The 18,205-nt window shown below is 38.0% G+C and overlaps 1 protein-coding gene and 1 non-coding gene across 3 annotated transcripts in view; both read left to right on the forward strand.

Annotated features, from left to right (window-relative positions):
- The window catches only part of NUCKS1 (nuclear casein kinase and cyclin dependent kinase substrate 1), a 32,993-nt gene extending 16,305 nt beyond the window's left edge, over nt 1–16,688 (forward strand). The window contains exons 2-7 of one of the 2 annotated variants that reach the window (XM_031014208.3): nt 4,366–4,415; nt 6,172–6,277; nt 9,989–10,044; nt 13,313–13,465; nt 14,291–14,440; nt 15,491–16,688. In XM_031014208.3, the coding sequence (XP_030870068.1) occupies nt 4,366–4,415; nt 6,172–6,277; nt 9,989–10,044; nt 13,313–13,465; nt 14,291–14,440; nt 15,491–15,690 (715 nt within the window). In that variant the 3' untranslated portion in view covers nt 15,691–16,688. The remainder of the gene's footprint in view (nt 1–4,365; nt 4,416–6,171; nt 6,278–9,988; nt 10,045–13,312; nt 13,466–14,290; nt 14,441–15,490) is intronic. The other variant, XM_031014210.3, reaches the window with a different exon arrangement.
- On the forward strand, nt 2,624–2,755 carry LOC115932307 (small nucleolar RNA SNORA72). The gene has a single exon (XR_004068598.1). It is a non-coding gene; the product is annotated as a small nucleolar RNA SNORA72 (small nucleolar RNA).
- Nucleotides 16,689–18,205: the final 1,517 nt, after the last annotated feature.

The following is an 18,205-nucleotide window of genomic DNA, read 5'->3' on the forward strand; positions in this document are numbered from 1 at the left end:
CTCAGGAGTTGGAGGCTGCAGTGAGCTATGACTGTGCCACTGCACTCCAGCCTGGGTGACAGAACAAGACCCTGTATCAATTGTTGGATGGATGGATGGATGGACGGACAGATGGAAGATAGGTAGGTAGGTCTGTCTAGATAGATACAGATAGATATACAGGGAAGGAGGAGGAGATTAAGTTTTCTTCTGTCGTGGAGGGCAGTTAATTTTTAATGACAAATGCCATGAAAAACAGTATTGTGATCATAATGCAATATGATCATTTGCAATGACCATTTTCTATATTATATTTTAATATAATGCCTGCCATTTATGTTATTTATTAAATATTTTATTTATTATTTAATTTATTATTTAAACATTTAATTTTATAGAATATCTTTTAGATCTGTCAAGCAATTTAGGTTATCAGTTCCAACAGAGGAAGAACTAAGGCCCAGAGAAATTACATGATTTTCTTGACATTCTAGAACCAGAACCCAGGATTCCTAGTACAAAGAGTCCATACTAATACCTTTCTTGAGTGTTTCTAGTGATAGAGTAAGGAAGTAGCCATTGTTAGCAGACAGTTAAAGCTCTTTATGTTGAACCTACACTTAATGTGATTGCTAAAGCTAAGCTGTACCTCTACTACTCCTTTCACATCAAAGCCCTAAAGTAGCTAACATGTTTTCCCATTTTACAAGTTAAATATTCTCAATTTATTCATTTGTTCTTCATATGATATACCGTTTACCATTCTGGTTGTCCATCCTTATGTAGTTTCATAGGATAGATCCATTGCTACGTCGTACCCAGAAACTGGGTAATAATATGTTAGTTGCCACCCCACAAGCATGGGATAAGCTAGAATTATACCTACAAGTTCAGAACCTGTATTTTAATTATTAGAGGATAAGATGTAAGAGTTCCTCTTCTAGATACCTTTCTTCCCCTGGTTCTATGAGCCATTTTTTTTTATCCTAAATAATACAGAAAATGGTCGTGTTTGCATTATGATCATCATACTATTTTTCATGGCATTTGTCATTAAAAATCACTGTTTTGCCAGAACATGGCAGGCATTTCCATATTAGCCCAAAAAATTAGATTTTTTTCATAGTCATATTTTTAAGAAAGAAAATATATTTTTATTGTAATAAAATATGCTTAGCATAAAATTTACCATCTTAACCTTTTTTTTTTTTTGGGACAGAGTCTTGCTCTGTTGCCAGGTTGGAGTGCAGTGGTGCGATCCCTGGTCACTGCAGTCTCTGTCTCCCAGGTTCAAGCAATTCTCCTGCATCAGTCTCCCAAGTAGCTGGCACTACAGGCACGCACCACCACGCCCAGCTAATTTTTGTATTTTTACTAGAGACGGGTTTTCACCATGTTGGCCAGGATGGTCTCGATCTTTTGACCTCATGATCCGCCCACCTTGGCCTCCCAAAGTGCTGGGATTACAGGCATGAGCCACTGCGCCCGGCCCATGTTAACCATTTTTAAGTGTATAGTTCAGTATTGTTAAGTACTTGACATTGTTGTAAAGAACTCTTAATCTTGCAAAACTAAAACTAAACCCACTAAACAACAGCTCCTCATCCCCACTCTTCCAGCCTCTGGCAACCACCACTCTACTTTCTGTCTCTCTGAATTCATCTACTCTAGGTCCCTCATGTACATGGAATTAATAGTCATATTTAAAGTTAGCTTTCCTAATGATATGGTATCTTTGGTAATATAAACTCAGTTTCTCACAATAAAATATATAGTTGGAGTATATTTTATAGTTTTGATAAACTAAAGAAAAACAGAAGGTGGAACTCCTTAAGAGCCTTGTTTTTTCTCTTTCTAATGCTGAGTATGTAACTATATATTCCTCTACATATAAGCCCAAGCCTTTTTTTTCCAGAATTCACCTCCATCCATACCATCTCCCCATACTATACTAGAAGGTGGACCAGTATTTGCAGTCTGACCATCCTGTCTTTGAATTTCAATGGTGTCTTAACCTATACAGCCAAGAATATCCCTCTGCTCAGGTTTAAGTATGGGTGGTAACGTATATTTATCTTAATTTTTTTTTTTTTTTTTTTTTGAGACGGAGTCTCTCTCTTTCGCCCAGGCTGGAGTGCAGTGGCGTGATGTTGGCTCACTCACTGCGAGCTCCGCCTCCCGGGTTCATGCCATTCTCCTGCCTCAGCCTCCCGAGTAGCTGGGACTACAGGCGCCTGCCACCACACCCAGCTAATTTTTTAGTATTTTTAGTGGAGACGGGGTTTCACCACGTTGGCCAGGATGGTCTCAATCTCCTGACCTCATGATCTGCCCGCCTCGGCCTCCCAAAATGGTGAAATTACAGGCGTAAGCCACCGCGCCTGGCCTATTTCTCTTAATTTTTTAAGTTCGCTTGATCGATTTAGGCCTACAGTAACAGTGCATTTTTTAATCTAAGGCTCTTTTGCCAGGTAGGCTGTTTGGGTACTAACATGGAAGCTTACATGTATATCTCTAGAGAAGAAGTATTAAACTTTTAGATTTAGAATGCAGAGTACAAAAATAGAAATGAAGATTTGTTTGAGATGTTAAAGATACGTTACTTGATAGGGAGTACTTAAAGTCATTTAGAGTCAAATAGATTCTGCAGATATTCTCACTGTTTTGATTTTGTAATAGTCAGGACAGGCTAACCATTTGCTTTATTAAGACCGTGCATATATCCCCAGAACTAGTTCTTTCCCGAGGTCTAGTTTTATAAATGTTGCTGATAAACCAGGTCTGTAAAATTGGAAAAGGAAAAAAAAGTTTAGAAACAAAAGAATAGAGTCAAATACATAGATGTACATAAATCTGTGAGGCTTTCATAGTTTTTTAAATAAAGCATCTTTTGACTGGACCAATTAATTTGTTTCCTTCCCCTTCTGTATAAAGCTTAACATTACCATAATTTTTGTGCATTATAATGTAACTGTACTATACCTAAAAATTGCTTTTGCCTTGAAAAGCTTAGTAATAACCTTGTTTATCAAGTATACATATATGTGTGTGTAGCAGTAAGAGTAAAATATCATTTACAACGTTAGCTTATAAATATGGCATCTTTGTATATAATGAATATATAGGTACATGGTGATTTGGCTCATTTTATTGTTTTATGTATATTTGTTTTGAGAGACGGGAGATTGTTTTGTAGAAAAGAATGGTATTTGAGACCGGGCGCGGTGGCTCACGCCTGTAATCCCAGCACTTTGGGAGGCCAAGACGGGCGGATCACGAGATCAGGGGAGACCAGCCTGCCTAACATGGTGAAACCCTGTCTCTACTAAAGATACAAATATTAGCCAGGCGTGGTGGCACACGCCTGTAATCTCAGCTACTCAGGAGGCTGAAGCAGGAGAATCGCTTGAACTCGGGAGGCAGAGGTTGCAGTGAGCCAAGATCTCGCCATTGCACTCTAGCCTGGGCGACAGGGCAAGACTTCATCTCAAAAAAAAAAAAAAAGAGAGAGAGAAAAGAATGGTATTTGAATTATCACTGAGATGAGCAGTATGAGAATTGTAGCCTGACATACTTGTGATTTATGCTATGCTTTCTTATAACAGAATGTTAAGTACTTAGGCTTAAGTGGGGGCCTTTAAAAAATAATTTTTGGCTGGGTGCAGTGGCTCGTGCCTGTAATCCCAGCACTTTGGGAGGCTGAGGCAGGATGACTACCTGAGCTCAGGAGTTTGAGACCAGCCTGGGCAACACCGGGAGACCCTGTCTCTACAAAAAATAAAAAAAAATTAGCCAGCATGCGTCTGTAGTCCCAGCTACTCAGGAGGCTGAGGCAGGCGGATTACTTGGGCCCAGTAGGTCAAGGTTGCAGTGAGCCATGATTGTGTCACTGCTCTCCAGCCTAGGTGACAGAGTGACACCCTGTCTCAAAAAATTAATTAAATAATTTTCTTTTTTTTTCTTTTTTCTTTTTTCTTTTTTTTTTTTGAGATGGAGTTTCACTTTTGTTCCCAGGCTGGAGTGCAATGGAGCTATCTTGGCTCACCACAACCTCTGACCCCTGGGTTCAAGTGATTCTCCTACCTCAGCTTCCCAAGTAGCAGGGATTACAGGCATGCACCACCACGCTTGGCTAATTTTGTGTTTTTAGTAGAGACGAGGTTTCTCTATGTTGGTTAGGCTGATCTCGAACTCCCAACCTCAGATGATCCACCAGCCTTGGCCTCCCAAAGTGCTGGGATTACAGGTGTGAGCCACCACGTCCAGCAATTAAATAATTTTCAAAGTGCTAGTTCAGTTCTGTTTATGAAAGAGAAATGTGTGTTCTGATGTCTTAGAAAAATCCTACAGTTTTATGATTTTAATTAGAGTCTCTTCTTTCTACAGAAATAGGAAGGTTGTTGATTACTCACAGTTTCAGGAATCTGATGATGCAGGTAAGTTTTGTGGTTTCAACAAATTTTAAGTTGGACTGACCAGTGGAGGTTACCAGCTTATATAGTTTTATTACGCTTTTGGAATAAGTTTTACTTTTTCATTTTTAGATCATTTACCAAAACCATGTCATGATCTGTGTCAACCAAAGCAAAAGTTGAACTTACATGGATTTTAACTTTTCCTTGGTAAATCATTGATAATAAACATTAAACAGCTTTTTTCTTACCTGGTTTTGGAGTCCAAAGTTTAAATGTCCAGTAATTCTGATATAGTGTTCATTACTTAAAATATCTCCTGCTGTCAGCCGGGCGCCATGGCTCATGCCTGTAATCCCAGCACTTTGGGAGGCCAAGGTGGGCGAACCACTTGAGGTCAGGAGTTCCAGACCATCCTGGCCAACATGGTGAAACCCCGTCTCTGCTAAAAATACAAAAATTAGCCGGGAGTGGTGGCATGCACCTGTAATCCCAGCTACTCTGGAGGCTGAGGCAAGAGAATCGCTTGAACTTGGGAGGCGGAGGTTGCAGTGAGCCGGGATGGCGCCACTGCACTCCAGCCTGGGCAACAGAAAGAGACCCTGTCTCAAAAAAAAAAAAGCCACTACAGCCAGGCGCAGTGGCTCACGCCTATAATCCCAGCACTTTGCAGGGGAAAAAAAATCTCCTGCTGTTACTACAATAAAACTTGTGCCTTGTATTATGTTTTTACATAATAAAGCAGCTAAGATGAGAGTCTGTTTTGTGAAACAACTTATATTTGTGAACTAATTCATCAAGGAATGAGTGTTGTGTAGCTAAGTCTTAGCCATAAGAGGTTTTTTCAGAGTTGTGTCCTTAATCTCATTACTTTCCAGATGTGTTTACTATTCTTTTTTCTTTCTTTTTATTCTAACTTTTCTTTATAAAGATAATATGTGCCCTTTGGGAAGACTTAGAAAATACTGAAAGATATAAAGAAGAGAAAAAAAATAATATGTAGCACTAATTAAATGCTTGCTACATGTCAGGAATTGTTTCAAATGTTTGTATTTAATATTTACTTAGAATAATCTGTTAATGTGTGATATACTATTATTATTTCTATTTTGAGTATCTTGTTAATAAAAGGTATTTGAAAAATTCCTATCAATGGTTATATAATATCCCATAATGGAATTTATAATGTTTCTGACCACTTAATAATTGCTGACGCTCCAGACTACTTCCAGCATCTCACCATCGTGTGTGTGTGTGTGCGTGTGTGTGTGCAAATGGTGCAGTAAACAGTTTTGGAAATAATTTCCTTTTAAGGTAGAGTCATTTTCGTTAGTTTTATAGGGCTTTTGAAATTGGAGATATTTTCTTCAAGTGCAAGATTATGTTGTATTTAATGCTTTAGTTTAAAAGTAATTTGCTTAGTAATAGTAATTGTGTTTACTTCCTAAAATGTTTGTAATATAACCATATTACAATAATTTTCAAATAAGTGTGAAGATGTTGAAATCAAAAGGGGTGGGTATAAAATGATGAGAGAGGTTTAGCTGTAGATAGATGAAATATATATCATAAGGACTAGAGGGTAATATGCAAAAACGAAGTGAAGGTGATAGGACTGCATTGGGAAATAATTTAGTTTTTTAAAGATGAAAGAAACTATTTGGGAAATCCTGCTCCTCTCACCATTTAAACAGCATGAGAGATAATTATGTCAGTAAATATAGTGGTGATTTTAACATGTAAAAATCATAGTTAATTAAGTTTGAAAAACACTGTTTAGATGAAGATTATGGAAGAGATTCGGGCCCTCCCACTAAGAAAATTCGATCATCTCCCCGAGAAGCTAAAAATAAGAGGCGATCTGGAAAGAATTCACAGGAAGATAGGTAAGAGGCATTGTTTTTCTGTTCCTGCTTCCACTGTCACCACTCTGAGATGAGAGCAGTCTCTGATCTCTAAATTGTTGGAATCTCGTATACTTTTGAAAAGTACTTACTGTCCACTTAATATTTTGCATATTTCATATTATCTCAGGCTGTGCTTGAGTATATAATTTGTTATGTAAGGTTAATACTGACACTTTCATTGTAGTGATAACAAAAAATAAGGGATATATCTCATTCAGTCACAAATCACTGGCACAATTATAACTAAAGCTTGTAGAATCTTAAGTTGTATAGCCTGCTGCATTTTGCTGTCTCATAATCAATTCTCCTTTGTTTAAATAATTTAACCATTTTGGAGAGTTTCTTTTCCCTTAGTTTTACAAATGAGTTGTTATTTTAACTATAATTTTGCCTCATAAGACCAGGATATTAGGAGTACATGGTGGTTCATGCTTGTAATCCCAGGACTTTGGGAGGCCTACGTAGGAGGATCGCTTGAGCCCGGGAGTTTGAGACCAGCCTGGGCAATATAAGGAGACCACATCTCTACACAAAAATTTAAAAATTGGCCGGGAATGGTGGCACTTGCCTGTAGTCCCAGCTACTCAGGAGTCCGAGGCAGGAGGATCCTTTGAGCCCAGGAGTTCAAGGCTGCAGTGAGCTATGATTGCACCACTACACTCCAGCCTAGGTGACAGAGCCAAGACTGTCTTGGGAAAAAAAAACAACAACAAGATGAGGATATTGTAATTTCTGCCTTGTTAGTATAGTTATACACACTCTCACACTTGATGTAACATGAACTTGTTACACTTGGTGTAACAAGACCTTCTTGGTGATAATGGTGATTATAGTGATGATGATGGCTACTGTTTATTATGTGACAATCTCTATTATGTGTTTTACGTACACTATCATTTAATTCTTACATCATCTCTATTTGGGTAAATATTAACTTCTTAGAGGGGTTCTGTGATTTAACCAAAGTTATCCAGCAAATGGACAAACAGGTTATGAAACCATGTCTGTTGGACTCCAAAGTACATTGTTTAACCATTAGAGCTCTATACCGCTTCCAAATAATACTATTACAAATGAGCAGTTCAAATAAATGAAATATTTCTCACTACTTCTAAGAATCTTGGAGCACCAAAATCATTATTAAATTCATGTATTTACCTAGTAGTTTTATTTATGTTGACAACCTCTAATACTTTTTTTGCTGGAGCATTTCAGAAGTGTGCTTTTAAGGAAAAATAATACAGAATTATACTGTTGGGAAACAAGTCTTCTAGAGCTTCTTGGTATATGTCTAACATAGTTGTTGTTGTTTGTTTTTAATAGAGATGGGCTCTCGCCATGTTGCCCAGGCTAGTTTCAAACTCCTGGGCTCAAGCGATCCTCCCATCTCAGCGTCCCAAAGTGCAGGGATTACAGTGTGAGCCACAATGCCTGGCCTAAAACAGTTTTTTGTTTGTTTGTTTGTTTGTTTTTTGAGGCAGTCTCACTCTTGTCACCCAGGCTGGAGTGCAATGGTATGGTCTCAGCTCACTGCAACCTCCGCCTTCTGGGTTCAAGTGATTCTCTCGCCTCAGCCTCCCAAGTAGCTGGGACTACGGGCACCCACCACCACACCTGGCTAATTTTTGTATTTTTAGTAGAGACGGGGTTTCACAGTGTTGGCTAGGCTGGTCTTGAACTCCTGACCTCGTGATCAGCCCACCTCGGCCTCCCAAAGTGTTGGAATTACAGGCGTGAGCCACCGCGCCAGGCCAAACAGTTTTATATGGCAGCCCAACTCAGAACTATTTTTCATTATATTCATTATCTTATTTCTCCTAGGAAAGACCTGCTTTGTGGCATGTTATAATGTCTCATTGACATAATTAACATCTAGCTTACAGTTTTTCTTGTTGCAGTCATTTGATTTTATTATTCTGAGTGCTGGAAGGATTGAAATAAATACAGGTTTTATTGCTATCTGTATGCCTTGTGTATTTATTCTCAGACCAGTGCTCTGTTGATTTTTCTGTTTTCAAAGTTCAGCCTTCACTTAACTTTGCTGTAATGGTGCTTAAAGATTAATGTAGTCTATAAACTTGATAAAAGAGCTGGAAAAAATAATATAATTCATCATTGTGTTAGAATTATGAATTTGGTGCTTATTTTGCATAAAAAACATTTATACAGAACAGTCACAGGTTTCAGAATTATAAAGTGTCTTGGACTCAGGTTGCTTAGTAAAGGAATATGTTTGGTCATTCTCTTTGCTTAGGAATCATGGGTTCAGTAATTTCTCATTTGAGTGTGGTCTAGATTATGGGGAATACCAAAAGTGATTTATAAGACCTGCTATTTGAGAAAGGAAAGCTTTGAAGGCAGTTGTTATGTGCGAGTTTTTGGTTTTTGTTCTTCAGAATTTTTCATGGAATCATAAAATTGTAGCATTGAAGAATACCAAGTGATTTGCCTAAGATCATACAACTAACTAATGACAAACAGACTACTAGGTGCTGGGTATGGTGGCTCACGCTTGTAATCCCAGCACTTTGGGATGCCAGGACAGGTGGATCACTTGAGCTCAGGAGTTCGTCACCAGCCTGGGCAACATGGTGAAACCCCATCTCTATTTTTAAAAATATGGAAATTAACAAAGAGAGATAGGATACTAGAATCCAGATTCTGGAGTTAAGACTTATGAAGACATAATGTGTTTGGTTGTAACTAAAAATTGTTTTTAAAAACTTTCCATTGAACTTTGAAGCTCCTTAACTTCTTATTTTACTTTGTGGAGTGATTTTGAGCTCATTTTATTTTCTTCATGGTACCACCAGGCAGGACTATATGTTGATGTTTCTGATGCAAAGAAATATTGGAAGGAAATATTAATAGGGGATAATTCAATCAATTTATTTTCCATTTTGTTCTAGGTAAATTTTTAGGCATATTATAAGTTAGGTAAGATAACTGAACTACAATTCCTTTTTTTTTGCGGGGGTGGGGGATGGAGTCTTGCTCTGTCACCCAAGCTGGAGTGCAGCGGTGCAATCTTAGCTCACTGCAACCTCTGCCTCCTGGGTTCAAGTGATTCTCCTCTCTCAGCCTCCCGAGTAGCTGAGATTACAACCATGCACCACCACGCCTGGCTAATATTTGTATTTTTAGTAGAGACAGGGTTTCACCATGTTAGCCAGGCTGGTCTTGAACTCCTGGCCTCCAGCGATCTGCCTACCTCAGCCACCCAAACTGCTGAGATTACAGGCGTGAGCCACCACGCCCGGACTACAGTTCCTTTTAATAATTTTAGATATTTTAGCAGTTTTTCTTGTGTATATTTAGTGATCTTTATTTGCCATCAACACTATGTATTTTTAGTATTTTTATACTCTGCCTCTGTTCGAGAATATTTTTCTTATTAAATATTCTCGTGAACCAAGCTTTATCCATAGGTAAAAAAAATTCCAGCCTGTGTTGAGACAGCTTTTTTTCCTTTGAGTCTTTGGAAGCAGTGTTTTGTAACGTAAATAAAATTGTGCTTATTCACCAGCATCCCTGTAAATAAGGAAATAAAGTACTCCTTGGCATTTGTTTGAAGATTTTATATAGAAGAGGTATTTTTCACTTCTTCTCAAGTCAGAAATCAGAGATCTATGTTCACTTAGATTTTGAGCTAAGACTTTTATGCATTTGCTTTTTTGCCTCCCTTTATAGTGAGGACTCAGAAGACAAAGATGTGAAGACCAAGAAGGATGATTCTCACTCAGCAGGTAGTAAACTATTTTAAATGTAAGAGGTATAATTATATTTATATATTATTTTATTAGATGTTTTAATAAGTGATTTCTATGCCAGGCACTGTTGCAAATCTGGGATTACAAAGACGTTTCCATCTTCAAAGACCTCCTAATGATTCTCAGTCCTGGTGGCTTATTACAGTCATCTATGAATCTTTTTTAAAATGCATATTCTGGGTCCTGTCCCAAAATTTCTGATTAAATAGATCTAAGTGGGATGTTGGGGCTTGGTTTTTTTTAAGTATCTATACATTATTCTTATGCACAGTCAATATTGGAAATCATTTACATAAACAAAAGACATCAAACTAAATAGAATAATATATAAATATAAAACTTGGTAAAATAGGGGCATAAAAAGGGGGAGTGGTGGACTCTGGGTGGAAAAGCAAATGAAAGTTTCATTCCCACTCTTTTTAGTGGAGACATAGGCTTTTGAAACAGTAGCCATAGAGAAAGTTTTTTTTGTAAAAATTTTAACTTAAACAATTAATATGAATTAATGGGGAGTCTCCATGGCCAAATAAAATGTTCAGTCCTGATGATTCTACTTGTTGTTGGTATTTATTTTTAAATTTAATCTTCTAAGAATTGAGATTTTTAATCCATATTACTTCCAGCCACTTTAGTTTTGACCTGCATTCCCTTACTGTTGTCTCCCTGGATCTCCCTTTAAATGAGACTGCTGTTTAGCTAATACAAAGGGGAGAGACAAAGTTCTGCTAAATTCACTCTGCTTAGCTGTTTTGCTTTCCCTCCTATTCAAGTATACTATCTGGCTACCTAAGTTGAAAAGAAACTGTATTAATCTTTTGCACTATCTGGTGATCCTGTGATAATAGAGTATATGCTTTCAGTCATTTGCCTTGTAAATCCTAGTTTGAATCTCTTACACTTGCTAGTTTATTGAGCACTTCTAGATAAATAACTCTGTACTAGTATTAAGCTAAGCTTCTACCAAGTGGGTTTAGTTTTGGGTCTGCCATGTCAGCTTTATTCTGTTTGTCTCTAGATGAGATTTTTAAAAGTGAAAGAGATGACTTGAACACTGACTATGGCAAGGCTCATAGGACTAGAAGTGTTTTCAGAAAATGGCTGTAGGTAGAGACTAAGGCAAATATGGTTTAGTCTAGAGGCAGTAGGCTGGCAGCCTACCCTTTAACCAAATTTATTCACAAACACAACTGTGTGTTAAAAATATTTTTTTTAGGCTGAGCATGGTGGCTCCCGCCCGCCATCCCAGCACTTTGGGAGGCCAAGGTGGGTGGATCACCTGAGGTCAAGGGTTCAAGACCAGCCTGGCCAACATGGCAAAACCCTGTCTCTATCAAAAATACAAAAATTTGGCTGAGCCCAGTGGCTCATGCCTGTAATCCCAGCACTTTGGGAGGCCAAGGCAGGTGGATCACCTGAGGTCAGGAGTTCGAGACCAGCCTGGCCAACATGGCAAAACTCCTTCTCTACTAAAAATAAAAAAATTAGCCAGGTGTGGTGGCGGGTGCCTGTAATCCCAGCTACTCGGGAGGCTGAGGCAGGAGAATCACTTGAACCTGGGAGGCAGAGGTTGCAGTGAGCTGAGATCCCACTGTTGTACTCTAGCCTAAGCAAGAAGAGCAAAACTCCATCTCAAAAAACAAACAAGCAAACAACAACAACAACAAGAAATTAGCCAGGCATGGCTGCATGTGCGTGAAGTCCTAGCTACTCAGGAGGATGAGACAGGAGAATAGCTTGAACCCAGGAGGCACAGGCTGCAGTGAGCCAAGATTGCGCCACTGCACTCCAATCTGGGCGACAGAGTGAGACTCCAAATTAAAAAAAAAAAAAATTTGTTTTCATTAATAGACTCTAAGAATATGTGAAAGTAAATTTTTTATAGGCTTCTCCAGATGTCTTTCACTAATTAATCTAAATATGTATTTTAAAGATTTTCCAGCTGGGCGCAGTGGCTCACGCCTGTAATCCCAGCACTTTGGGAGGCCAAGGAGGGTGGATCACCTGAGGTCGGGAGTTCGAGACCAGCCTGACCAACATGGTGAAACCCTGTCTCTACTAAAAATACAAAATTAGCCAGGAGTGGTGGCGCGCACTTGTAATCCCAGCTACTCAGGAGGCTGAGGCAGGAGAATCGCTTGAACCTGGGAGGTGAGGTTGCAGTGAGGCGAGATTGTGCTATTGCACTCCAGCCTGGGCAACAAGAGCAAAACTCCATCTCAAAAAAAAAAAAAAGGTTTTCCACAATCCCCTCTAAATTGAAATGGTCACAAGCCATTCATTGTAAAGGGTAATAGTTTGACATTATTTTAGGGTTTTCGTGTTTTATGTCTTAGAATAAAGATTATTGGAAGACATTCTTTCTCTCTCATACTATGTTAAGATATTTTTCTAACTTTAGCTTTCAAAAACAGTGAACATAGATTTGAATGTAATTGAGAATTTTAGAGCAAAGCAATGATGTAACTTTAAAGTATAGGAGTCATGTATTCACGCTTTAATTCAGCTTGGCTACTGCTTAAAATTACATGCGCTTGTTACTTTATATGTAAATAGTCTTGTCCAAGTTCATTCTTTGTGAATTTAGGTCCCCTTTATACATTTTGTAGAATTTTTTTTTTTTTTTATGTTGTGGGATACATGTGCAGGATGTGCAGGTTTGTTACATACGTAAATGTGTGCCATGGTGATTTGCTGCACCCATCAACCCATCACCTAGGTATTAAGCCCAGCATGCATTAGCTATTTTTTAATGCTCTCCCTCTCCATCCCCCCACCCTGCCGCCTCCCTCGCCACAGGCCCCAGTGTGTGTTGTTCCCCTCCCTGTGTCCATGTGTTCTCGTTGTTCAGCTCCCACTTATAAGCAAGAACATGCAGTGTTTGGTCTTTGTGCCTGCATTAGTTTGCTGAGGATAATGGCCTCCAGCTCCATCCATGTCCCTGCAAAGAACATGATCTCCTTCCCTTTTTATGGCTGCATAGTATTCCATGGTGTGTATGTACCACATTTTCTTTATCCAGTCTATCATTGATGGGCATTTGAGTTGATTCCATCATTTTGCAGAAATGTTGAAGGATAGAATTTGCCCTTTTACAATGAAATAAAGCTGCAGATTATATCCTATATTGGCCACTATGTTGGCCTTTTCAGTCAGTTATGTTTTCAGTCAATTATTAATCTTTTGCACTATCTTGTCAAATATAAAATTCTTTAATCATTATATCATGGTAATTCTGATATTGCAGAGGATAGTGAAGATGAAAAAGAAGATCATAAAAATGTGCGCCAACAACGGCAGGCGGCGTCTAAAGCAGCTTCTAAACAGAGAGAGATGCTCATGGAAGATGTGGGCAGTGAGGAAGAACAAGAAGAGGAGGATGAGGCACCGTTCCAGGAGAGTATGTGAAGTTGTTTTGTGTACTTTGGTTGTTTGGTCATAATTGTAGTTTGTGACCTTGGTTACTTTGGCATTTTCTAGGATGCTAAATGTTACAACCAGTCCCTTAAATTGGGTAGATACTCCCTGTTAAAAGAGATGACTGTATTGGTTCCTGTTATTATTTTTAAAGGTTCAGAGATTCTCACGATTGCCCACCATTTGTAATGGTTGCACCCTTTATTTAATGATGTCTGTGTTCAAACACTGAATGAACAATTTGCTTAAGTAACAGTCACATTAGGCATTGTGATTGAGATTTGTATTTTGCCCTGGTGGAGGAGGTTGTAGACCTCTTTTCACAGAAAAAAAACATGTTAATAATAAAATTTAGGTGTTTCACAGGTTATTCAGATTAGTTAATTCTGTGTATTTTTGTTTTGTGTTTGGTTTTCTTGTTTCACTTATTCATAATTGGACCAAAAAGGCCCTGTCAGTTCAGTTTTGTTTCCCTGGTCTCAACCAGTACTACTTGGAAGTGATGGAACTACCAAAAGTTATTTGATAGTTTCAGTTTTTATTCAGATTAACTCTTACCCTTCCTGTTTTCAATCTACTTTTCAAACACATCACTCATGTAACTCTCTCATGTAAGGTGCATGCAAAATCCATTTGACAAATGAGGCCGGTGATGACTCCAGTCAAATTGGTAGTACAGCTCCAAATAGAATCCAAGGGTGTTTGACTCCCAAATCCCATCCTCTAGTCATTCTTAGCACTCTCTTCCTTTTTTACTTGGAAGGATGTGTACATTAAGTTAGATGTTGAAATTCTTCTTTCTTCTCAGAAGATTCCGGCAGTGATGAAGATTTCCTAATGGAAGATGATGACGATAGTGACTATGGCAGTTCGAAAAAGAAAAACAAAAAGATGGTTAAGAAGTCCAAACCTGAAAGAAAAGAAAAGAAAATGCCCAAACCCAGACTAAAGGCTACAGGTAATTTCTGCAGAAGTGAAATTAAATTTACTGCTTTAAAGATTTTGAGAACCATTATTTTCAATACAGAAGAAATTCCTCATTAGGATTTGGCATTGGCCTGATGTTTAGCAGGAATACAAGAAATCTAAAAGGGTCTTGTATTCTGCAACTGGAAGTATCTCTTATTAATAAAGACACTAGCCTGTTTAAGAGTCTAGTGGGCTTAGCCATGTTCTTCAACTACTGCCAGTACTTGAGCAAGATTTCAGAATGATCTATTTGTTTCAGACACAGTGGTAGAAACACTGTATCATCATAGCTGTTACTGCTCTTTTTTCCTCACTGGTATCACAGTCTCAGCAGCCAGCAAAGACTTAATTGTGAAAATGCACAAACCTAGAGTAATACGTTTAAGTTCCACGTTCTGAACTCTACCCCATCCTCTGTGCTATCAGAATAAAACCACACTTGATGACATGAGTTGATTTTTTTCTGAGCCCTAATGGTTTCTCCTCGTTGGAGCTAGTTTGTTAACTAAATCAGAAATCAATTTGCTTTTTGCGTAGGTGGTTTTATTCTGTTAGGTAGAACTAGTCATTGTTAAACTTCTGTTTATCACTTCCTACTGTTAGGAATGATGGAACTATCAAATGTTATTTGATGGCTTTAGTGTCTGATCAGATTAATTCTTTTCCTTCCGTCTTTTTGACCTGCTTTTTATAAACAACTTTTATCATAAACAACTGTTAGTTTACCAAGCAATTAAGGATGTTGTGCATATTCTATAGCATGGTGCTTCTTCATTACAGGTATTACTGCTAACATCATAGAGTGTTGGTAAAAACTGATGGGAAATACTGCAGCATAGTGTAGTAACTTATGACCAGTTTAGAAACTGAGATAGATTTACCTAGGGATATATGTGCTCCCTTGTGCCCACCTTGGTTTTTAGTAAGTTGCATATTGTCTTTATAGATTTTATTCTTATAGATTGTTGTATTTTGTAGCTGACTTTTATTAAAGACATTTTTTTCTCTTCCCTTCCCCAAATTATTTTTGTATTTTCAGTGACGCCAAGTCCAGTGAAAGGCAAAGGGAAAGTGGGTCGCCCCACAGCTTCAAAGGCATCAAAGGAAAAGACTCCTTCTCCCAAAGAAGAAGATGAGGAACCGGAAAGCCCACCAGAAAAGAAAACATCTACAAGCCCCCCACCCGAGAAATCTGGGGATGAAGGGTCTGAAGATGAAGCCCCTTCTGGGGAGGATTAAAAGTGATGATGGTCTGGGGAGAGATTTTATTAAAAAAAAAAGAAAAAAAAAGAAAAAAGAGGGAGGAAAAAAAAGAACCTACTTAAGATAGAACATGGTTTTGGCTATGGCTTGACTCATGGGCTTTCAGTGCTTTTTTCCATTTGTTGAAAGTAACATTTCTCTCTCTCTCTCTCTCTCTTTTTTTTTTTTTTTTTTTTTAAAGCAAACCATTGTATGTTTAAGTGTTTAAGTTACCTTTTTGTCTATTGGTCTCTTTGCCAGCCCTCCCCTTTCCCAATGAAAGCCATGTCAAATTAATCACTGGATTGACTGCTTCATCTTTTTATTTTTAATGAAAGGTGTACCACAGTTGTAAAGCAATAAGATTTGAGATGAACACTATTGAAACTTCGCTTTTTGCTAAAAAATAGCAAGTTGAATAGTAATCAAAAAACATAGAAAGATTTTAGTTCAAAATGATTGCTCCTTTCTCTACCTGGACTTTTAAAAAATCAATTGTCATCTAATATGAGTTTATTTGTCTATAGACACAAGTATCAATGTCTAAAAAAAATCATGACTTTAAACTTCCACTGATGAGGCAGGTAGGAGATAAAGATGAATTCTGAACTGTTACTAAAAGTACTCATTTTTTACCTTGTAGGGAGGGTGGGCAATGGGGTTACCTGACCTTATTTGAGGGTATGGGCTTTCTTTTTTATTTCATCACTTGTTATCTCAAAGAGACTCGGAGCCAGTGATCCTTTTATCTTGCTACAGTCTTTAGGGAGCTAAAAAAAAAAAAGCAGGGGCTGCCAAAACTCTTGATTTCATATTTCCTTCTCTAAATATGTATGTATCCTGTTTTTTGGATAAAATTTTACCAAGAATCCAAAAAAAAAAAAAACCCCTAGAATTTAATCAACAAGATCAGTCTACACGTCACAGTGGATTTCTTTTCAAACTGACAATGTTTAGGTTTTAAGCAAATAAAGTTCCAGTTAATGTGAAACTCAGTCACAAAGAGTTGAGATTTTTCCTTTATGAAATAGAATTGACATTCTTTTATGCTATAAATGTGCATTTAGGTCCCATTAACCATGCTCTGCTTTTATTTGGGGATAGAACATTTTCTTTTTCATATCCCGATCTTCCCATTTCTTCATAGAAATGTGATAAGAAGTACATCCCTGTGATCCTGCTGCTTCGTAGGGCACCACTGCACACCCTACCCCAAGTGCCGACCACCTCTGCTATAGGACACTATTTTCCTGGCCCTAGTCTTCACTTACTTCCCATCCTGTCCTTGACTAGGAATATGTTAAATGCTGCTCCCATACAATTCAGTTAGCTCTTGTCTTTTTATTTGGTCCAACCCCTGCTTTACTGCTCATGCTGCTTAAAGCAGGAGGGACTAGAGAAACAAGGCATTTTAGGAGGCCTGTGTGCAGTTGAAAACCGACTTTTACACGCCTTATAAAAGCAGTCAGGAGATAGATCCATAGGTTTGATCCTTCACATCTGATACCAGGCGCTAATGGGAACAAGGTTTAAAGGGTCCTGGTATGCTAATAAATTGAAAAAAGTGAAATTTAAACTTCTGCCTTTTTTTCCTGCCTTTTAATCTAGATTTGCTTCCTCAATATCCTACTTTGTGGTTTACTAGGAACATGCTTACTCTGATTTTTTTTTAAAAAAACACACAGTGGCAGAGTCATTTCACTATTGCACTGTGTGTTAAAGAATGAATAAGGAGTTTTCAGTTACATGGCCAAAAATACAGGACTTGAACATAAATAGCAGTTGGATCATTCTCTTTCATGACGGTTAAATTCAGAGGTGTGAACTTTGTAATGAGAGTGTTAAAGATAAATCTTTTTGCCTAAATGGGTTTGTTCAGGTATCCATTTTTAACAAAGAAGTTTGTGTTCATATAGTAAAAGACCTATCAGTGTTTCCACCATGCACTTCTATTTTTTAGGAGTTTATAATTTTAAGTCTTACATTCCTAGTAACATTTGGGCTTTTCTTAGGTTATGTTTCGTGAAGATTTAGGGGGAGGGCTCTTTTAAAACTTCAGCCTCAGTTGTTTAACAGTCTCTTTAATATATTAATCTGCACTAACATCTCTGTGATATACGCACATATTTTAGAGGTAATCATGTCTTCTAGATTACTTGTGTGCATTTGATTGGGCTTCTTGTTTAGAGTCCCTTTTAAAATTAATTCATTAGATTGAAAAATGTATTCTATATTTCTGATAGACTGGACAGAAGGATCTGTGTCCCCAAGTGAGACAGGCTCTGAATAACCTTTGTTTTCTCCACTTTTTATTGATGATTTAAAACACTCTAGTCTTCCCCTCAAATCATGCATGCAAATAGGAGGACAGTGGTGGTGACTCAACTGGATACAGGTGCTCAATAGTCAGGCTTGATAGTGATGTCAGGACGCATTACAAGCTGTAAGCCGATACTGACTGGCCATTGGCACCATCCTTGACTAACCTTCCTCTTTTTCTCTAGTGTGCCTA

The sequence above is a fragment of the Gorilla gorilla genome, chromosome 1 (genome assembly GCF_029281585.2).
Source record: "Gorilla gorilla gorilla isolate KB3781 chromosome 1, NHGRI_mGorGor1-v2.1_pri, whole genome shotgun sequence".
NCBI lineage: Eukaryota > Metazoa > Chordata > Mammalia > Primates > Hominidae > Gorilla > Gorilla gorilla.